Raw genomic sequence first — 22,507 nt, forward strand, 5'->3', positions numbered from 1 at the left:
TGAGATTAAAAGTTGCCCTTTTTAATCTAAACAAGAAATAGTTTAATGTTAGCTCATAATAAAGAAGTGTCAGAGAGAAACAACACAAGAGAAGAAAGGCAGGTGCTCAGCCTGGCTATGAAGCGAGATGACACTGATAAAGCACAAATTTAATTTACATGTGAAGCAAATGTTGAAGCATGGCGGGTTTGCCAGTGGAAAAGTTTGCTGATGACACACAAATGAGATGTTCCATATGAAGAGGGATTTTACTGTTTTCTGAGATGTTGGAGAGTAAACAGTGTTTCTTCCTTGGTTTTTGGAGTGTAGAACTTGACCCTGAACTAACCCTCGTCAGTGACAAGGCGGCTCTTCAACCCCACAGACTTTGGGGGAAATGGGAAGCAGGCTTGAAAATGTCTTGATTAGGTCTTTACAATGGCTCCTCTATAGCGATGCCACTGGATATTGCAAATAAGGACTTATGCCCTTGGATACCTTTCTGAAGTATGTGAGGGCCAAATTCTCTATGCTACTCCACAAATACAAATTTCAGCTGAATGCACAGAAATTCATTGCAGTTCTATTGCTGCAACTGTGAGCAGTGGAAATGCAGGATTTTTACTAACATTCACTGCTTTTTTTTATTCTTCTGAAATTATGGAGAGGTTGCTATTGAGTGTTGGCAGTATTTATGTATTTATTTCTGTTGCAAGTATATACAAATCTGCTCCCAGGTCTCTACATGGTGAACAGGGTATGCCCAGCTGCAGTCAGGGGCACTCTGTCAGTTCATATCGAGAGCAGTTCTGGCAGTTTAAACCCTCCTAAACCACGTTAGGAAGGCTGAGATGCTGCCTGCTATAGAGTAGTTAGTCCAGGAAGCAATTTTCTGGCAGCTTAAGTGAAATGCATCCCAATGACTCTCTCTTCTGTAAAAGCTTAAAGTATCTTGTGCAAAAGGATTTAGAATTCTTTTTTTAAAACAATAGTAATAGGAATAGTGACTTCATGAAGTAGGATTGAACAATAGATATTTTTGATAGGAAAATCCCAGCTAAAATAAAGGTTTCATGTTCCATCCTGATTAACGGTGCAGAGATGCCAACCCTGCTGCACGCGCAATGCTCCGGTTGGCTGCCATGGGTAGCTCACACTCAGAGCTCAGGCAGTGCAGACCTGCGTGGGGTGTGGTCCAGGTGTGTACTTCAGGGGGGTTTGCCTGTGGCAGAGAGAAGCTACATCCAACAGACACATTGGTGGGATAAGAGTCCCTGATGCGCTGATCATCGCTATAGTAATGGGATTTATGACTCACATGGAACAAACAAGCCGAAGAGCCTTAATGCAGGTGGAGGGAGAAGACCAGTAAAGCAGTTTGTCACAGAGGCAGAAAATGAATCTGTTAGTGGTAGATCTTTCTGTGGACCAGAAAGGCTGGAGTTAGCTGTAGGTCTATACAAGCAAGAAGTCCTGGTGAAACCAGAGCATGATCTGGAGGCCTGAGAAGTCAATGTGAGTCTTTCTGTTGGCCCTGACAGGCTTTGGACAGGATCTCCACGCTGGGAGAGCTAAACAATGCTGATTAAATTGTTTATACTGCATCTAACTTGCTGGAACGTTAACAGCTTCTTGCTCGGCAAGTCTGGCCCCATCAGGGCTGAGCCAAGTGCATCCTGAGAGGGTGTTTAGTGGGACAGGAGAGGGTCCAGCCCCTGACATACCTGAGCCTTGTGTCCACCAGAGCCAGTGATGAGTCTAGCAGCTCGCAAGGGCTCCTGACCTTTTGGTCCTTAATGGAAGATCCTGCTGTGAAAGCCGCTTTGATGCACTCTGTGCAGTACAATTGCATTTAAATTACAATAAAATTAAAAAAAAAAAAAACACCACCTCCCCAGCTCTGAAATCAAACAAGTAAACAAAGTCCCCTTCCATAAAAACCATTTCAATCACTCCATTTTATTTCCCTCTTCTCTGTGGAGAAGGGGATTTATTTCACCAGTGGGTGTATAAATATTGACTTGATTTTTTTTTTTTTTTTTTTGAGTTGGAGGAGCAAAGACACAACCAAGTCCGTTATTAGTTCTTACCCAAACATCAGTAAATACAGTCTTTCTGCAGTGGCTCCAACTTGGAGAGCTTTACCAAATACTATTGCTATTGAAGTGGAGAGCGAGTGAGAGTGTGCAGATGTGAAGAAGTGTGTTTGCTGGAAGGAAGAAAACCCTATTAGCTTTGAAGCAGATTTGTATACTCTCGGTTAACATACTGAGTATGTCAGAAGAGAACTTCTCTGTGAAAATGGGCTGTGTTTCTGCTTTATGTGCTAACAATTCAAGAGAAGTATGAAGAAATCGAGCATTGTTCTGCTCTAAGTGGCACAGATTGCGTTTCAGTCAGTGCAGATAAAGTGCGAGGAATTGTCTACTGTACTCCAGAAGATGTGTTTGAACTGCATGTTTAATCAGCAGGGTGGTTGTGGTTTTTTTTCACATGAGACTTTACAGCCAGATAAAACTGCATGATCTTTAATGCACTGTGCATCTGGATGATGGCAGCTTGTGGTGAACATAAAAGCTGGTTGGGAAATAGATTTACACTTTCTGCTGCAGGAGAGGCTGCTGCCAACTGCATAGTAAAGTAATAACAGTTCACTGGCAGCGCTTTATGTATGAAGGTCTTAAGCTTCTTTACACATAAGATGATCTATATCACCAGCTTCACTCTAGACACAAGAAAATAATGGTACAAAAGCAATGGTTTAAGTTGCTTCAGGTCACCCTGCAGGTCACTGGAGCAGTGAAAACCAAACCCGAGCGCTGCTGGGATGGAGGTTAGCGTGTGTTAGAGGGCAGCCCGCTGGTTGGGTCTGAGGCACCCAGGACCAAATGGCTGCTAAGAAATGAGGCGCCACCTCTGTCTTCCTAACCAGCCACATCACTCTTCATCAGAACGGGGGACGCTGACGCAAGCACGCATCCATACCTGCGCCAGTGCGATACCTGCGCCAGTGCGACCGCCGTACCCAGAAAGCTGATGGACAGCACTAGAAGTGGGCAGTGCTGCCTAAAATTCATAAGCATTGTGCCTGTGTGACTTGCACAATTTAGACTTAAATTTTACATACTGATTTATGCTTCCTGCCGTAGTAATATGCTGTTGTAGTAGCAACCACAGCAGTCTTAAATATGCAAGAAATTATTTAGATCACCAGGTATTTTTGTGCACCGGTGTAATGTCCATCTTTGCCATGGGAGAAGGTGCTCTCAGGGTGGCTCTGCTTCATGAGGAAAGCGTGTGCTGTTTCTTAGACAAAAGCCAGGTTACCGGCACTCACTCAGGCTAGCACACACCCACCTCCACCAACCAAAGAGGGTCCTTTGGCACGCCAGTGGGAAAAGCACTTGTGCTTGCTGATTAATTACTGCTTTTAACCAGCAAACCTCCAGATGGGAAGGATTACTGCTCTGTGTGCAGCAGCCCCGTGGGGATTTTCACTGGTTGTGTGGGGTTTTTTTCTTCCATGGTAGAAGGGGGAAACTGGTCTTGGTTATCCGCTGTGCAGTTCAAAATGCAGCACAGGATCACCACGCTGTGCCGAAGATGGCAGGACAACCTGGTCGGGTGTTTAGCTTGGAGGACGCTGGTCCAAGCTGCCGAATATTGCTGACTTTTGTATCTTCTGGTACCAGTGGCCGAACAGATCCTAGAGCAGGGATGGACTTGAATGCAGCTTAGGAACAGATGGACAAACAAGGGAAATAAAAGAATGTTAGCAAAGCCAGGCAGCCTTTTCCTGATATCTTAAAGACAGTCAGGATCTAGAAGCTGTCAAAGAATGCAGAAGCATTACTCTGTCGTGGCTTACCTGCCAGTCCAACACTGCTTGCGTGTTCTTGCCTAGAACAATTTGTCTAGATCTTTGCTGTCTAGAACATCAGCTGAACAATTTGCTTTACAGCCATCCTGTAAAACTGTAGTCCTCTAAACATCTGGACAAAAGTATATGACAGAGTCGTAATCGGCAGCATTTCCTTGGGAAGGGTGGGCTTGGGACTTGTATCGCTGCATTGTGTTTCCTTTCATTGCAACGGAAAAAGGCTCCGTTTAATGATTAACAGCCGTTCCTACCTCTCGGCCGGCTGGGCAGCCCGATGTGATATGGTATAGCTGGAAAGCCCAGAAAGATCAGTCTTTGCCAGACATGGCATCCCCACAGCACCGGTCAAGAGACAAAAGCCTTTAGTGTTCCCGAAAAGAATTTAAAACATTTTACATCAAACGGCTGCAGAAGTTCAAACGTGTCAGCGCTAGCCTGTGGCACAGAGTGGGACAGGGTTTGTCAGAAAGGCTGCCGAGAGGGGGAAAATAGTGCTGGGCAGTAACTTGGTTACATACATGATTTTTGAGCTTTCCAGACATCTCCTCCTGTGTCATTAATTCTCTCCATAGCACACTGGGAACAAGGAACATAACCACAGCGGCTTTTGTATCACAAAATACTGTCAAACAGCAGTCCCTGAAATGAGAAGTGCTGCATGTTTGGCCCCTCGGCTGAAACCTCCTATTCTTGCAGTGAAGACCACAGCCAGCGAGAGAAAATGAACAGGAGCATCAGCTAACTGGACCCCAGCCAGGCCAGCTTCTGCCTTCATGGAGACCTTGACTCTGCCATGGGTGGAGAGACTTCTCAGCCACCAAATGCAGTTCCTTAGCAGGTTTCTGCTTGTGACCAGGTCCCTACAGGTAGGGAATACTTTAGTCCAGGGCTTGAACTAGTGCCAATTGCTCAAATAGAGCCTCGTGAGCGTGAGAAGTGCTGGTATGGTCATGTTAAATACAGGATCTGAACAGAAAAGTTGTGTAGGGATTAGGAAATCCTGTGCAGGGAAGGAGCCTGGCAGCAAAGTGCGGAGCACCTAAGGGCAGAGGGGCTGGGCTGCCCTCAAAGAGAGCAAGAAGGGATAGAGATGGTTTCAGTGCCGCCCTGAGAGCCAGGGATCAGCACCAGACCCCTGCCTGCAGCTCTCTGGGAGCTGCCTGCTGCCAAGGCTGCTGACGTTTGCAGCGTAGGTGCTAGGTCAGCCCCAGCAAGACGTCTCCAGGAGCTGGGGACTGGCACAGCCAGTCCCACCCATGCCGCTGCCTGCATTACTGTGCGTGGGCTGGGGGCTGAGTCCTGCTTCTGTGGATGGTCCCGCTTCTGTTCCTGCTGGGTTTACAGGCGTGGATCCAGCGCTCCCCAGTAGCCCTGCTCCATGCGACATGTTCCCGGGCCATGCCGCACGGCCGCATAGCTGCGTCCTCCCACGATCACAGTGCCCGTCACCCCTTCACGGCAGCGGCACTTCCCGCAGGCTGGGTTCCCTGCTCCCTGTGGCTCCAGCAGCTCTGAGCCAGGTACCAAGTTTAGATACTCCCGATCCGGCCTGGGTGCTGGTCCTCAGCCCAGAGGGGAGTGAAAGGCTCTTTATCCCTCCTCTCCTTCACATGTTTGTTTGATCCCTCCCACGAGTTTTTCCGGTGCCTTGGGTTTCACGCTGCTGGTGCCTTCTGCCTGGTCATGCCACGGTTTTAAACCTGAATAGGGTATTTATCTAAATATATCCCTATAATTCCTGGTGAGTTCTGGGGGCGGTGAATGATTCGGGATACTTTTCTGACTTGTGCAAAGGTAGAAGTGGTTGAACTGTAATTCAGCAGTGCCCTTCGGGCCAAGCCAAAGTGGGAGGGCAAGCCCCGGTGAGTGTCTGGGATGCCTCTGGTCCTTGAAGCCGGGTGCTGTGAGTCATGCAGCATAGCTGCAGTGCGTGCTCGCCGTGGCTCCTAGCTGCCTTCACGCCTGGTTTTCCAAGAGGAGCAAAGAGGCAAAATTATATTAATAAGACCCTGATGCTTAACCAAGCTAGGCATCCTGAGGAGAGGTGGGTACTGATTCTTCTGGAAACTGGCTAAATACGGAGGAATATTTTAAATGCTGTGTTTGTTTAGGCAGTAATGACATGCCGCATTTCTGGAGAGGTGTGTTTTGTCGAAAGCAAGTGTTCTGTTCCCTGTTCCCAGTGTTGTGTGGTGTGTGGTGGCATTTCCTCCTCCCCTGTACTTTTCTTATTTTGGCTAATTAAACTAGAACAGTCAATTCCAATTCCTTTCTTTTTTTTTTTCGTTTCACTGCTGTGCTGATTTACTTTATTTTATTTAGTGTTTTAAAATGGCTTCTATTTAAATTTGGAAGGGAAGAAAAATAAATCTGCTAAATATATTTCTATTCAGATCATATGTTGTGGCTTTTCTCTTTTTGAAGAATGAGGTCTAATTTTTGAACCTGATTTCACTTGGCACTAGTCTTGGCTTCGGCAACGTTGGGTTTCCTTTTGTTTTAAACTAATTCCCTTTTTCCTACTGCTGGGCTACATTTAAGTCTCTAAGCTAGTAAAGCTTTTATGCATATGGTTGGTTTGAAAATGTTCATCTGAACAAAGTTAGGTATATGCAGAGTCTTTGAGGATGGGGCTCTAAGCGTGTTTTCTGGTGGTCCTAGGCTGCAGACCTGAAGCGTTGCCAGTCTGTACCAGCTACCCAGATGCATCCCGTTTGCGTACGTCTTTGCAAAAAGATGCAGCACATCTTTTTGCTCTCTTCTCTGTCCCTCGCCCTGGGAAGCCAGGGCCTTGCTCTTTGCTGGGTAGAGCAGGGTTTTTGGAGGGAAAGGAAGGTTGCTAAATACTTGCTGCTTTGGGGAGAGAGAGAAGGTAGAAAAGAACAGGAGGATACAAAGCAAGTTCAACAGCCTAGGAATTTCCACACATTTCTTCACAAAGTTTTTAGGGCTTTTTAAAAATAGATTAAAGCTTTATCTTAAACGCTTAGGCTTGGCTGGAATACGTTTCTCAGTGGGGAATGCGTGACTGAGAAACATGGAAAAAACAGCTGGGGGAAAAAAAAAAGCTAAGAAATTAGATTTTGTGTGATTACTGACAAGCTGTGCGACTGCCTTTTGTCTCTAAAGTCTCAGTCCTCAAAGCTGGTCTGGACGGGTCATATGAGCTTCTGAGCCTTCAGAGGGTTTTGAGACAGGTTTGTCTGTTCCAAGATGTTTCTTATAAATATCTGGATGTGTAACTTAGCTGCGCTCTTCTGAAAAGGTTTTCTTGAGGACAGCGGACTGTGAGGCTGTTAGTTATCTACCCCAGTCATAACACCGCTTGTTTCCAATTTTTTTTATTGTTACTTAAATCTTCATCTGCAAGGAAGCAAAATGCAGATGCTTCAGAGCAAAGGTGTGAATAAAATCTTATGCCTATAGAAATCAGGAGATGCAAAACCAGTCCCAGCAAGCAACCACAACTAAGTCAAATCTGTGTATTAAAGGAGAGAGGTCCTTAGCATGCATGGTAACAGAGGACGTCATGTGTACGGGACATCTGATTTATGGTGGAAACCTTAATTTTTGGCCACATTGAGGTCAGTTTTTTGAGTAAAATCTGCTTTGCTGAGTCAGGCCGGTGGGTCCTTGAATTTTTGGCTCTGAGTGTAACATCATTCCCCACTCGCTTCAGGTTTAGGTACTTGGTGTGTTGATGCTGATCCTACTTGTGGCTGTATTTTTTTCATGGGGACCGTGTGAGCTGAGTGCCTGTATCCAGGTGTGAGGTGCCTCGGCTCTGCCTGGTTCTTCCCCCTGTCTCGGGGGCTGATGTGACAAGACCCAAACCCACCCCTGGGGAGCCAGACCCCGGGCTGGCCCAGCTCTGATGGGCAGACCGCTTGCAGCACCTCTCCCCCACCCTGCAGCCCTTGCAGCCCCGCAGCCTGCCCTCCCTCACCCCGCAGCTCCGCACCCCGCAGCCCTCCCTGCCCCATCCCTTGCTGGAGGGTGCTACTGGAGAGAGTCCAGCGGAGGGCTACGAGGATGATGAGGGGACTAGAGCATCTCTCCTACGAGGAGAGGCCGAGGGAGCTGGGCTTGTTTAGCCTGGAGAAGGCTGAGAGGGGACCTTTAAATGCCTATAAATATCTGAAAGGTGGGTGTCAGGAGGACGGGGCCAGACTCTTTTCAGTGGTGCCCAGCGACAGGACAAGGGGCAATGGGCACAAACTGAGGCACAGGAAGTTCCGTCTGAACATGAGGAAGAACTTCTTCCCTCTGAGGGTGACAGAGCCCTGGCACAGGCTGCCCAGGGAGGCTGTGGAGTCTCCTTCTCTGGAGATATTCAAGACCTGCCTGGACGCGGTGCTGTGCAGCCTGCTCTGGGTGACCCTGCTTGGGCAGGGGGTTGGGCTGGGTGACCCACAGAGGTCCCTGCCAACCCCCACCATGCTGGGATCCTGTGCCCGGGGTACCCCCCTGCTCCCCCCCCAGCCGCGCCGATCCTGCCCCTCGGAGGCTGGCTGGCTGCTCATTAGCTGCTGTTTGCTGAAACCGGACACCTGGGGCACCCCGGCCGCCAGCGGGGTCCCCCCCTCCTGCCCCCCCGCAGCTATTTAAAAGGACAAGGGCAGCCTCAGAATTCCCACCTCTCTCCCATCCATGTCCCTCCCCGCGCCCGGTCCCCAGCTCTCGGCTCTCCTGGATCCCTGCAGCATCCATGCCCCGGGAGCGGAGCCGCGGCCCGAGGGGGACCTGCCCGCGCCGGGCCCGGGGAAGGATTTGCTGTTGAATTTGGGGGAACCCCGGGCTTGGCAGCCAGCCTTGGCTCGGCCAGGGCCCCCGAGCCTGGCAGGCACTCCCTAGCTCCCAGCGCAGGAGACACCTTGAGACTGAAGGGGAAGGAGGGAAGAACGGGCTTGGGATTTGTTTGGGGTTTTTTTCCCCCTCCTTTTGCGTTTTTTTTTTAAATATTATTATTTTATAAGAAGTAGAAATTGCTGTAAGCTGCTGGGACAAATGAATGCCAATGAACGCAGGGCTGCAAGGAGACGGTGCACAGCCTCTCGCCTCGCTGTAAAGTAAGTGCCCAAGGCAGAGATGCTGCACAAGGGGGAAGGGAGCAGGGCCGAGGGGCACCCAGGGGTGCAGGGAGGAGGTGGGAATGGTGTCTCACAAACGGAGTTCGCTACCCGGTGTGCAGCATCCAGCACGCGCACAGAGCCAAGGCACCAGGTTATATGATGCACAGGAGGGCTTGGTGTGGTGGGCTGCCCTCACCTGCCTGAGGGAATCCCACAGAGCTCAGGGGGTTGCTGTGTCCTGGTGTGGACAAGAGGGACCTGCTGGTCACCCTGGGGGGCACACGGTGGCTGGGTCTCAGCTCGGTGGGACTTTGCAAGGGCTGGAAGAGGAGGGAGTACAAGGATGCGGGTTTTATCCACACTTAGAAGTCCCCTCTCCTGCTGGAGGAGGCTAAGTGGGCTTGGGATCTGATTTACTCTGATGGACTTTGACAAGAAAACTGATTCCCCTCTCCTTGCCCTCCTGGGGTCCAGCCTCCAGCACTTAGTGGTGGGAGGAGAGGAGGGGGGTCTGGAGATGCCCTGCCCCCAGTCCCCTCTCCCTGTGGAAGCAGGGCAGGGTGAGGAGGGGAGCAGGGGCAGGGGGGGCTTTTCTCCTGCGAGCTGAGCCCCCTCACCAGGCTCCCAGCTGCCCCCAGCAAGCGCTGAGCCCAAGGAAAAGCCATGCCAGGTACCTTGCCAGGCGGGTCCCACGCCAGCCCACAGGAGGGGGTCCGAGCCCCTGTAGGCAAGGGGCTCATGGCCCGGCAGGTGAGGCTGGGAGTCCATCAGCGGCCTCCCGGAGCCGGGGCCTGCGCGTTCCCTCCGCGGAGCCTGGAAGGGGTCTTGGGTTGCTTCTCGGCACCTCTTCTGGCCAAAAGAGTTTCTTTTTTTTTATTATTTATTTTTTTATTATTATTTTTTGCAAGTACTTCAGTATTACAGAGGAGGGCAGCAGAGAGAGGCAGCAGGGACATCCTTAAATAATTTTCATTTCTCAAAATCTGCCTTTTCCTCTTCTCTCTAAGTCCAGAGGAGAGATCCTTGGGGGGGTGGGAGGCACATCTGCTCTGCAAATAAAAATAATTATTACAACCACCAACCAAACAACAAAAAAAAGTAACAGCTAAGAAAAAACACTTTCAATCAAGGACTTTGGAAATCAGAGATCACAGAAATTGTACTATTAATAAGGAGGAGGAAAAAAAAAAGAGGCAAGAAATCCAGCGACCATGGGCCAGCCTGGCTTCCTAGCGTGTACTTTCTGTTCTCTCTCCTTTTTCCCAAGGTAATTGCAGTCTGCCGAGAGGGAGTTAAATGGGATTAAAAGATCTGTGTAAGCAAAAGGACCCAGAAGAGAAGGAGGAAGGAGTGAGCCGTCCGGGCCAGGGGGTGTCTTTGACACAGCTGAGCCCCTTAGAGAGGCAGAGAGCTGAGCTCCTGGGAAGGATGTACCCACAAACCCGCCTGTCCCCCTTTTTCTGATGGATTGCCGCAAAAATTGCCCGAAAGAGACAATGCACTAAACGTGATGGAGCCGGAATCAGAGCCGGTCTCCAGACTCAGAGCTACAGCAGCAGGCAGGGGGTGAGTACAAAGTCCGGCTTCTCCCGGCGCTGGGGAAGGGAAGGGGGTGCCCGGGGGGCCGGGGGTTCCCGGGAGGGCGGCGGGAGGGGAGGGAGAGCCGGGCCCGGGCGGGGAGCTCCGCTCCCGGGTGGCTGGGGATGGGGTGGGGGAAGACATTCCGGCTGCCAGGGGATGATGTGAAAACTCCCGGGCTGGAGGGGAGAATGGGCTGGGAGAAGGGAGGCCACGCTGGAGAGCGGGAGGGTGGGAATGGGGCTGGGGGGTGCGGAAAAGGGGGTGAGAGCGGGGGGCTCGGGACCGGGAAGGGCAGGAGGAGCCCCCCCCCCCGATCCCCCGTCCCCCCCCCCCCCCATTCCCAAGCACCCCGGGGAAAAGAGCTCCCACCCCGGGAACTGCTTCGGCGGGTGGGCACCGATGTTGCACCCACGCGAGACGCGGGAAGGGGCAATTCCACCCCCCTCTCCCCCTCGCCCACCTACACCCTTCCCGGGAGGGGGAGCGGAGGGGGGCAGGCTGCCCAGCCCCCCCACCCGGGAGCAGAGTTGGGGGGGGGGGGCAATGCCGCACCCCGACCCCATCCCGCGTGGCCGTGGGGCCCCGAGTACCTGGGGGTCGCGGCCGCGCTCCTGGGGAAGGCGGGAGAGGCGCGGGCTGGGCCGGGGCACGGCGTGTTCCGCGTCTGCTGCGGGGACCCACGCGAGCCCGGACGCGGGGGTGTGCGTGAAAAAAATCGCGGCAGGCGCCCTGCCCGTCCGCTGGCCCGCACGGCGGGGCCGGCTCCCACCGTTCTCATTGTTCGGTTCGCTGCCGCCGCTGTGCTTGCGTTCCCGGGGGCCAGCGAAGGGTTAACGCCGCGGGTTGCGTTGTCGGATGCGCTGAGGATTTACCGACACTCCCTTGGAAGGACCGGGGCTCTTCTGCCTGGCAGCTGGAGAAACTTGTGTGCGGGATGGCTCTGCTCCTGCCAGGCTCGGCTGGGCTCCGAGGTGGGGGGGAAGGGGGTGAGGGGACTCGGGGGTACCCCCCCTGCACCCCGGGGTACCCCCCCTGCACCCCGAGGCTCGCCCTGCTCCCCCCCCCCAGCGCGGCCGTGGATGGATGTGCGGTTCCCTGGGCAGGCTCAGCCCCTGCCCGCATGGGTCTGCGTGGAAAGTGGTGGGGAGAGCTCTGAACCGCAGCAGCTCTCCTTGAGAAGTTTGGTGCGTTTATACGCTCACAAGGACTGGATTTCAGTGCATTAGGGTTTGGGGGGTTTTTGAGCGGAGGCGGCTGTGGCGTGTTCGGAGATGCTGTGGCACCTCTGTCACCTTGGCACCTTTGTCACCTTGGGCATGGTCTGGTGTGAAACGCCAGCCTTGGGACCGTGCGAGGGTGGCTGGCTGTCAAAAATGGAGAAGTCAAAAGGGGAATAGACAGATAAAGATTCCTTTGAAAGACGGAGAGCAGCACCGCGTCACGACGAGGGGAAGGGCCCCGATGCCGGGGAGATTCTTGGCACGAGGCACGGTCACTGCCCAGAGCACCAGCTTGTGAGCAGCATGGAGGAGTGGACCACAGTCATGCTACAGATGAGTTCAGGGAGATCCTGCTCGAGTCTCAGGGCAAACTGGACTCTGCTGAGGACAGGGTTGGGAAACAGGGACCCGGGAGAAGGCAGCGTGGCTGCCTGCTCGCTGGAGGTCCAGATCTGGCTTTGCATCTCGGTGTCCCAGGCTAACGCTGTGCACGGCTGCACGGGGTTTCAGTCTTGCAGTGCCATGGGAAACGTCTGCTTTGGTCTTTTCTGGTGACTCTGACTATGTGTGCCTTTTGTTCCCAGGATCTCCCCTGGCTTCGATACCTCGCCAGCATGCTGCTGATCCGTTCCCTCCTCAGCAGAGGTCGCTTGCTGCCCTTCGCATTATCTCCCGATGGGCTTTTTGGTGCTGGGTTTTGATTTACTTGGCAGAGTTGAGTGCTGTGCATCCTACCATTCCCACAGCTGGAGGTTCTGTTGGGCCATCAGTCTTGGAGAGGGTCCTCTGAGCTCAGAGCTGGCTTGTGCTTGTGCTCATCAGGCCACCCTTGTGCCGCCGAGTCTATCTCGGGGTGGATGAGGGTTGTGCTGCCTGAAAGCAGCTTGTGATGGGAGCTTTCTGGTGCATTCCTACGTGGCAGTGGGGGTCCTGCATGTCCCAGAACTCCTGCAGCATCCTCCAGAGCGGGACTGGTGGCTGAGGAGCTGCCAGACGTGCAGGAGACCCATGAATGGGAGTGGGAGGGCTGGCTCAGCAGGGAAGGAGAAGTGGTTGCAGAGTGTGCTGAAGCCTTGTCCTGGCTCGAGCCGCCAAAGCTTGTAAAACCTGAAGAACACAAAGTTTTACAGGCTCTGCAAGCTTAAAATGCCCCTCTTGATCATTTCCGTTGGTGCGTTTTTAGTGAGCACAGGCTCACTAAACCACAGAAGGAAGTTTTGCATTCAGCTGTGTATGGAGCATGCGTCCAGACCGTAGCACTTGTGTCGTTCAGTTGCAGTTGTGCCACCTTGGCCCCTTCCAGCCCCAGCATGGCGTGCTGGCCGTGGGGGAGGCTTGCCTGACGCTGCTGGAGGCCTCCGATGGGTGCCTGCTTGTTGTCCCAGCCCTGGGTTGTTGGCGTGATGCTGCTCTGCGGGCTGCCTGGCCCAAGTGCTGCACGAGAAAGCTGCGTGCACAGCTTGGCACCACCAAGGTGGCTCAGCCCCTGGGAAGGCCTGGAAGGGATGGAGCAAGGCACGGCTCCTGTTTTAAGAGCAAAAGACCCTTGTGTGCAAGCCGGGGAGGTGATCTGGGGACAAATTGTCACCCTGACAGGCAAATTCAGCAGTGGGGGCAACATGCAGGCAAATGATGTGTGTGTGCTGGGGGCCTTGAAGTGGAGAGGAGACAATTCCACAGCTTCCTGGAGCTGCGTCCCAGCAGGGAAGGGCAGTGTCACAGCCAGGGTTACCAGCTGAGGTCCAATGTCCAGGTCCCCTCCCTCCTGCTGCCTCGATGCACCTCTCAGAGCCGGTCCTTTTAATAAAGCTCCAGCTTCATCCTCTTTCGGCAATGGATCGAAGGGATAAAATCTGTCCTGCTTGAGAACAGTGTTTGCGGAGGTTACTTTATTAAACCAAGGGCTGCCCAGGTCTTGTGGTGAGGGGGTTGTAGGAAACCTCTGACCAGAGACAGACACAGAGCGTGTGGGTTTTTTCCCCCTTCTTTCTTTCTTTGCCAATTTGTTGGGGGCATAAGTAGAAATGATGGACGCTTACTGAAGTGCAAATGGAAACAATGGGGAATTCTATACGGCTCTGCCAAACCCCATTCACAAAATGAAGGAATGCAAAGGCGTTTGTTGGAAGGACAAAAAAGGAGTTAGATGACAGATCACGCTTAGCGCTTCTGTTTGTCGAGGGCTCCAGTTACTGACTGAGAACACAAAGGCGAGGGCCAGCAGTGAGTGTTGTCGCTTCACACAGCAGCGAAGTCAGTAACCCAGACAGGCAGGGGTGGTGAGCAAAGAGGAGACCAAGTAACGGGTTGTCAGGAAAGATCCCCCGTCATAGGATGTGGCTGGGAGGTATCTGGGAGGGTGTTTGAGGCATCACGGTCATGTTGGTCTGTCCTGCCTCTGGCAGGTGAGGAAGCAGGCTGTCACCAGCAGGAGCTCAGAGGACCTGGTTGGCCCTGGGAGAGCTTTATGCCGTGAATACACGAGCTCTAGTTCCCAGTTAGGAGGACAAGGACTGGTGGTTTGAAACCCATCAGACTTCTCTGTCTGCAGATAGCAGCATAAACCCTTGAAAGAACAAGGTACGAGGTGTCTACAGAAGGGAGGGTTGGCCACACTGACGCTCCGTCTCCACGTTCTGTGTACTGCAGATCTGCGTGCGTTTCCCCGCTGGAGAAATCCTAAGAGGAGCTATAGGTGCTGGGGGAGCAAACACCAGACCTTTACGCATCCAGACCCTCCTTGTGCCTGGCTGATACGCAGGCTTTGAGGAGAGCGAAGCTGCTTTGCAGCACTTGAGACCTACTGCTGTAGCATTGCCAGGAGCTGAGGTCCCTCCCTTTGTGAAGATGAGTCCTGCCGTTCATCAGGCCCTGGTGGGCTGCTCTTACGCTGCCAGGGGCTGCCTCCGAAGGGAGCAGCAGCTTTTTCTGGGCCACAGTTCCCAAAACCCTGCGATAAACCTCTACAGGCACAGCACGAAGGGCACTTTTGTCCTGAATTAGGATTAGATTTGGCAGAAACGGTGTCAGACTTCCCCGGGAATTTCTGGGTTTGCGAACGCGTTCCAAACTCTGGGGCAGGGTGGAGCCCCTGAGACATTCCTGTTCAGGGTCGCCCCAAGGATGGGTTGGAGGCTGGCCCGGAGAGTTTCCCAGCCGTTTTGGCTACTGGAGTCTCCAGTAATAATGGTGGGACAATCTCTGAAACCTGCCGCTTTGTACTCTGCCCAGGCAGCTGCACTGGCGTCCCACTGCTTCATCCTTTCCCCTTACGGCTGCATTTGCAATGAATTTTTAGTTGTCATCTGAAAATCCCTTCTGACAAACATGTGCCTAGAAGCAGTGGGTTGCATTCTGGACTGCATTTTGTGTACTTGGATGATATTTTAAGGAGCTTTTTTGAACACTAAAATCTTGAAGGGGGTACTAAATTTCGTTCTTCCCCACTTAATATTGACAGTTTCTAGATCACTCTTAGATTTCTCAGTATTTTTCAATGAGCGTGGAAACATATCTATCTGGGCCATATCTGCTTGTCTGCTTTCTCCTGTTTCTTAAAAACATAGGTGCTGAATGGGGGTTAAAAATGAATACCACTTCAGTCATCTCAGAAACTCTCTCCTTAGCATGCTGAATTTTACAGCAGTGCCTGAGTATACCAGACGCAATCTTTGGCTGGAGGTGTAAATTGATGGCTGGTTTATACTGCAGAAAAGGTCCAGCAAAGGACTATGCGGGGCTGATACATGGATATGTTCTTTAAAAACTTGAGGGTGAGAGGAGAAATACCATGATTTCCAGAAGCCCCAGAAGGAGACCAGAAATCTGCTGTGCAGAGGATGATACTAGTACAAAATAAGATTTCTACCCCAAAAAGCGGTGAGTGGAATCAATGCCATGATGCGATTTAAAACTCCAGTATGTAGGTCGTGATTTTTGTTTCCTGTTGACTGTCAAAACTGCCTGGAGTCATAAAATATCACCTCTGATCATGTGCAAAGGATTTTAAGCAATATAGACGTTTTCTCCTTTTAAGATACATTGCTGGATCTACAGCTAGAAATGTAGGTTTGCCTTTCTTACAAAGCAATTTTCAGTATCCAGCTGGCTTTCTGGTCTTTTGGGCAGAAAAAACTGCACCTGAAAGGGAGGGGGGGCGGGGAGGGGGAACTTTTTTCCACCCTGCAAGAACGTTTGCAATTTCAAAGACATTTCCCCACTGTAAATGAAGGGGAAAAAAATAAGAATGCTGCTTTGGGCCCTTGTAATGTTTTCTTGCGCTTTGACCCATCATCTAAGCAAGCAAGGTGTCAAAACCATTTGGACTTCTTTTTTTTTAAGACAGGAGCAAAGCTTTTAATTCAGAAATGCTGAGATTGTTCCAACCGGTTCCAGAAATTGTGAAGAAATAGCTGATCACAACTATTTTACGAGTTGCTTCAGCTTTGTCAAACATTTTTTTTATCGATAATTCCTGACCAAGCCTGCCCTAGAGACTGTTGTCTTCCTGTTGTCTTTAGTTCAGTGTGGTGCTTTATTCCGCTGTTACAGAAGCCAGTGGGTGTCAGGTAAGAACCTGTATGTTCAACAGGACATTTCCTTTACTTTTGCTCTTGAGGTTGCCACCCCGAACATGACTTTAGTGGGGCTATAGCAGCAAGACACCCTGTGCGCAAGCTGCCTGGAGAGGTGATAACTCTTCTTTAGCCCCCGAGCCACAGCTTGCTGCTCTCAGAAGCCTGATTTCTTAATGCTCAGTAAAAAGATAGCAAATGAGTCTGGAAGCTGAAAACCACAGCTTTGCAACTGTGTGTTAATTAGCAGTCCTGATCTCTTCAGGTTGGTGTGTACCACCACGCGCAGGGACCTCCTACCTGTCCTGAAGCCCCAGCAGAAGTGGTGCCCTCAACCTTCTGGTTGCATTTTGTAGGAATTCCTCAGGATGTTTATTCCTGGCTGCTACCTGCAGCCAGGGAATATGGTCATCACTGGGAAGATACTAAAATCACCACTGAGGCTGAGAGGTGTCATTGCTGGTCTGTCTACTTCTCTGTCCCTCTCTGTCTTTGCTCCTTGCCTTGTTAGTTCCCATGGATTGATTGCAGGCGTTCACGAGCAGCAGCAAAGCAGATTTAAGCTGTGGTCAGTTGCTTCAGTTTGCTATAAAGGGTGTTTGTCTGCACTGGAAAATTTTTAGGGGTCACAGGATCTTACATCATTGGTATTTGGGGGCACTTCCCCTAGTGCCTGCAGCAGTGGGATCCCCGTTCTGGTATTCGTAGGCCCCACGCAATAAAAGAAAGAAATGCCTTTAGTGGGTAGCTTTCAATAGAGTCTCTGTGGAAATCACTGGTTGTGGGAAGAAGCCCAGATAAAGGCAAGGTGGGTATGATAACTGTATATAAAGCAGAAGAATCTTCCTTTGCTATCGCTACTCAAGCTGCTTGTGCAATCCTGCTGCTGCAGAGTTGTAATGGAAAAAGAGCCTGCACTATAAAATCCTGTGATAATTAATGGTCCCATCAGTCACAGGTCTGCCATTTGGAAGCTACTTTTGGTTTTTCCATTAAGTTGGTAAATTTTGCCAAAATGTTTTTCTTCAGTGTTTTGGCGCTCAGCCCTGCTCTCCACTCTTATGGCGTTGGCTGTGCGAGGGGTCCAGGAGCGGGGCTGAGGCCAGCTGGATCCCACGCGGCGCATTCGTCTCCTTTATAGCCCCGTCACTGTCACTGGAATGAAATTACGTGCTGGATTTTCCCGAAAGGCTTGTTCCCCTCACTGTCTTGGTCAACAGGGATTCTGGAAGCAAATTTGGGTTGTGAAGGTACCCCTCCAGAAACAGATCTGGACTTTGGTTAGATGTGTTGTGTGCACCAGTGTTTGTACATTGCTGTACAAATCTGGTCCTCACCAGAGAAAAGGTGGTCTTAACACTTGGGATTCTTGCTGCCCTTAGAGATCACATCATGTTGGTCACCTCCTTCCACTCCTCTTCCCCTGCTCTCATCAAGCAGTCAAGCCCAGCTGCTGATACCCAGGGAGGTCTTTGCTCCATGCACATGTGGAATTGTGTCCATCTCTTAAAACCTCATTGGTCCTTTGGAGGTGAGCACAGAAACGTAACTCTTTCTGAGAAGTGGACTTTAGCCTCTTTTAAGGCAGAAAAAGACTTCTGCTAGAGGTCACCATGAAGAATCATCCTATTCTGCTTCCTACCTCCTCTGAATGAACTGGCACAGCACCTCTCCTTGTACTCAGCCGTGTCTTCAGCCGGAGAGCTGCATCCCGTGGGCAGAAGACAACCAAGGCTTCCCAGTTGGAGACCTCCTGAGTATAGTGAGGGTTTCCTGGTTAGCATACGGCTGGCTGTAGGACATGGCGAAAGAATACCATGGTTTGGCTGCTCCAAGCTGTTGTTCCTTCCTGCATAAATTAAAGGAGCCCCAGAGCTCCTGAAATGTGCAGCCCAGTGTCGGGGTAATGGAAACAGCAAAGAGTGAAGTGGTTTATCTCATTTGTTTCCCAGCCGGTGCAGGGCCTCTCCAGTATTTTGGCCCTTCAAGCCTTAAAATATTAGTTAGTGGCTGGACTGCTGCATGGATTTTCATGTCCAAGGCCAGGTTTCCCCACTGGTGTGTAAATCACTGTGGCTTCATTTTAGCTGTGGGAAAGGGTCTCCTGCACTGGGTGAGGATCTGGCCCAGGGTGATACATAGCCTCAGAGGCTGTTCCCTGTGCTAAAGCTGAGGCTTGATGGCAGGAGAAGAGTGGTCTCTAATCCCACTTGATAAATGATTTATCTTTGCCAGGTCTGAAGAGCGGAGCAAGCTGCGCTTTGGCGTTGCTTTGCATATCCCAGTGTTCACGCTGGCTTGGCTGGAATGAAGAATAACCTGTGGATGTCCACACTGTTTTCTGCTGGCTGAGGACTTGCTGTAGTTTACATTTTTGTCTCTGTTCCTCCAGCAGCCCTTGCCGATCAAGCTGTAAAATATCATCTCTAAAAGATGAGGGAATTCAATCTTCAAACTTTCCACTGACAGTTTTAAGTGAGCTTAACCAAGGAGTTTCCTATGTGCATTATTTGGCTACAAATCAAGGAAGCTGGTGGGGGAAGGGAGGGCTTCAGCTACCTTTCTGGTAAAAGTTTTCCTCTTTGCTGGCATTTCAAGGCTTAGTTCAGCTAGCAGAAAGGTTTGTCCAATTCCCTCTCAGGCGTGAAAGGGTCTGCAAGCGCACAGCGCTTGGGAGCCTGCAGATCTCGCACTTTCTAAAATTTCCTGCCATACCAAGCTAATGAGAAAGTCATTAGTGGCAACAGCATAGGGTGCTGAGTCGTTAGAGGCTGCCCCACATCTTTGCATCTGGGTGTAAAATGAAGAATAGATCCATGTATGTTTAGAATGTTTTTAAGCATATAGTAAAGCAATAGGACTCTGTGTTTGCTGAGGTGCAGGTGACATGTCACTGCGTGTCAGCCCATTTGCTACCCATGTCCTCGCAGATGTGTGCTCCTGGCACGTCTTTTGACCTTCCAATTTTGAATTATTTCTTCGTCCTCTTGCATTTCTGGTGGTCTGTCCTAGACAGGGCAAGTGCCAGAGAGCAGCAGCAGCAGCGAAGGGACTGCTGACCTGGCAGTGATGACCCTGCATCTCAAAACACCGGTCTGGTCCTTGTTCAAGACCTGATCTACAGCCCCTAATACCAGTGGGAAAACTTCCCTCTCAATTCAGTGGCCTTTAGAGGACTTCAAAGTAGCAAAATGAAATCTCAGTCGGAAGCAAGCGCTGCTCTGCTGAGTGCCCGCTCTCCATTTCCCGGAGATGAGTGGATACTGCCGCTGACTTTGCGAGACTTGTGACCAAGGAGAAGACCTTTAACGGGAGGGGGCTATTTTTTGATGCTAGTCTTGTACAAACTTGTTAATTTTTCTTCTCTTCCAATTTTAGGGGATTCTGCTTTCTCTGGACTGTATTATGTTTTACCTGGTTCCTGGGATTCACACAGGGAAATTCTGAAGGTAAATTACAATTTTTTTTTTTTCTTTCTCTTCTCTTTCAACCCAAGTAAAAGCCAAATGCTTTGGTATCAGTTTAGGACCATCATTTTATGACGTCTGAGCCTAGTGCATAGAATTAAATGCATTTATTGCTGACCATTGCAGTACTGATGATATAAATGACACAGTTAACAGCTGGCAAAAGAACCATTCTTTACAGGTGATTATGTGCCCTAGGGGATTTTCAGACGTGCCTGTCTGGTGGGAATGAAGCACTTTCTGTCTAAAATGTCACTGGTATCTACCTGTACTTGCTAGGACTTAACTGCTTTTTTAGAAAGTGCCCTTTGAGGCTGGGGCATTAAGGAATTAAGCGTCTCTGACAGATGGGTTTTTCCTTGCCTTGAATGCAACCCAGTCATGCCTGTGCAGGCACACAGGATGTGGCGCATACAGAAATGATGTGAGTTTGAAAAGTAAAAGCAAATCTGAAGAAGAAAACTCCCACAGGGGGGTGGGGGGGCTTGATAGTAGAATGACTATGCCTGGCTCAGTCTCTGTGCTGTAGGGGAAGTATTCTGCAGGGGAGTGATCATACCCCTTCACCCTATCTTTACACCCCTACTCCAGGCATCCCATCCCTGGTGCCTCTGGGGTCGGGACGAAAGGCTGGGGTACAATAATCAATGGTCCCACAAGAGTAGATAAAAATCTTCAGAGTCAACAAGAATAAAAATGAAGTCGTCTTTTATAGTTGATAGTGGGAGCTGAGCATCTCTGCAACATCTGTTTGTAAACATCTCCTCTTAAAGTAGCAGGACCTCCTCCACACGGATGCTTTACATGGGTACATGCTGGAACCAAACAGCTTCCTCTGCAACTGGTAGACAGCAATAAGTGGACTAGCAGGCTCCAGCACTCTCCTCTTAGACTCCAAAACATGAAGGAAAAATAAAGTTGGTCAATGCTCAGCTGTAAGCCAGCCCATGGAGCACTTTTTACAGGGGGGAAAAAAGCAAAATACATCCCTGCCATCAGCAATTTTGAAAAATGTAATATTTTCCAAATTCTGCTTCAATTCAAGAGGTGAACATCTGGCTGAATTACTTAGTCGAGCAGTTTTCAGAGCAAGTTTTACGTCAGCTCGTAAAGAGGCAGAACAAATACTGTGTCTTGGCGCCTCTTTTTTTCAAGTAGATTTTAATATGCTGTTTAAATTCATCTCTATCCGTCATTTTACTCCTGTGATAATTATGGGATGGTGCCATGTCTTTTGATTGTTACCATCAATCTAAAGGAAATTCTTTCACTCCGCTGTTATTGTATTACCTTAGCGTGGTAGATAACTCTTGTCTCAGATACTTTCTCTGTGATAAAGAAATTTTTAAAATCTTGCTTGGTTTCCACACAGTCAGACAGGCTCTTCTGGGTACCGGGAAGCAAAGGCTGTAAGAAGTCATTGATGACCTGAGACTGTATTATCACTCAGGATTATCAAACATGAGATTTACAAAAGCAAGAAGAGCTGGTTCATAGAGCTGTGTGAGGATGAAATTAAGCCAATGCCATGGGCTTTTGAAAATACTGCAGTTGTTACTGGAAGGCGTAGGGGTCTTCCTGCACACTGGAAAATCGGGGAAAGCAGAGGATGATTTTTCCGTAAGTGTTACAAATCCAAAAGATCATGAGGTTAGTGAGTTCATCTGATGTGCACTGACTAAGGGCCTGGGCAGTAACTTTTGGAAATGTGACCGTGGGCATCACGTCGTAGCTGCTGGAATCGAGGAAGCAGCAAGTTATTTCTCTCCTGCCTTTTGGCTTCTTTTTCTTATAAAGCTTTTTGCGTGGGGAAAGCAAGGGGGAAGGAAAGAGATGGGAAGCAGAGCAATAAAACATTTTATTCTCTCTTTGAGATGAACATGTGGTTGTTCAGGAATCTCTGTGCATCTCACTTCATGCACAGAGTGTGCTAGAAAATTTTTCCCTGTTGCTCAAATGTTACTACAGGAATGTTGCAGCTAGCTTCAAGGCACCTGAGACCAGGCAGCTCTAAGTGAATGTTTTTTTAAATAATGTGTTTTGATGGAAAATTCTACAGAGGAAAAAAAGTGAAGGAGAAAAACTGTTTTGCTAAACTTGGAGCTACTTAAGGAAGCCAAAACTACTTTGCATTTTATGTTAGCTGATGACATCCCATCATCCAGGGGGACGTGCCCCATTGGCCCTGGCCAGTCGGCATGGGATGGAGAGGTGGATGGGCTGGGTGCACAGGAGTCCTGAGCTGTGTGCCTGGACCTGCTGCTGGAAAATTCACACACATGTCCTGCATGAGGTCTCTCCTAATCAGGTTTTGCGTAGGCATCTAGAATTTGGCTCTACCTTATTGGGTTTTGAGGGAAAGGAGTGGTTGGGTTGTGCTCTTTTTCCTTTTTCTTAAGCACTGTTGGACACAGTTGCTAACGAGGCAGCTGGATTGGTATTGCAAACAGCAGCAGTGTCCTCTAAGCAGGGAAACATCCTTATGTCTTTGCAGAGCAGCTACCAAACAAATAGCTCCTGGAGTGTAAAGCATCTCTGCCTAGTAGAGACACACCACCATCTGCCTCTGGGAGACAACCTAAAAATACATATAGAAATTAGAAGCTGGAGTCTAGCTCCTAGTTTAAGTGGTAAATTTATTTCCTTAGGGCTAAATCCTGATGCTTTTGAAGTCTGTGGCAAGGGTCCCGCTTGACTTCCCTAAAGCCTGGCTTTGGCCTTTACTATTTTGTGG

General features: G+C 50.1%; 1 protein-coding gene across 1 annotated transcript in view; it reads left to right on the forward strand.

Annotated features, from left to right (window-relative positions):
- The first annotated feature begins 9,946 nt into the window (after positions 1–9,946).
- Positions 9,947–22,507, forward strand: part of COL27A1 (collagen type XXVII alpha 1 chain) — a 163,049-nt gene continuing 150,488 nt past the window's right edge. The window contains exons 1-2 of the mRNA XM_009935398.2: positions 9,947–10,497; positions 19,685–19,755. Of these exons, the coding sequence (XP_009933700.2) occupies positions 10,442–10,497; positions 19,685–19,755 (127 nt within the window). The 5' untranslated portion in view covers positions 9,947–10,441. The remainder of the gene's footprint in view (positions 10,498–19,684; positions 19,756–22,507) is intronic.

The sequence above is a fragment of the Opisthocomus hoazin genome, chromosome 19 (genome assembly GCF_030867145.1).
Source record: "Opisthocomus hoazin isolate bOpiHoa1 chromosome 19, bOpiHoa1.hap1, whole genome shotgun sequence".
In the NCBI taxonomy this organism is placed as follows: domain Eukaryota; kingdom Metazoa; phylum Chordata; class Aves; order Opisthocomiformes; family Opisthocomidae; genus Opisthocomus; species Opisthocomus hoazin.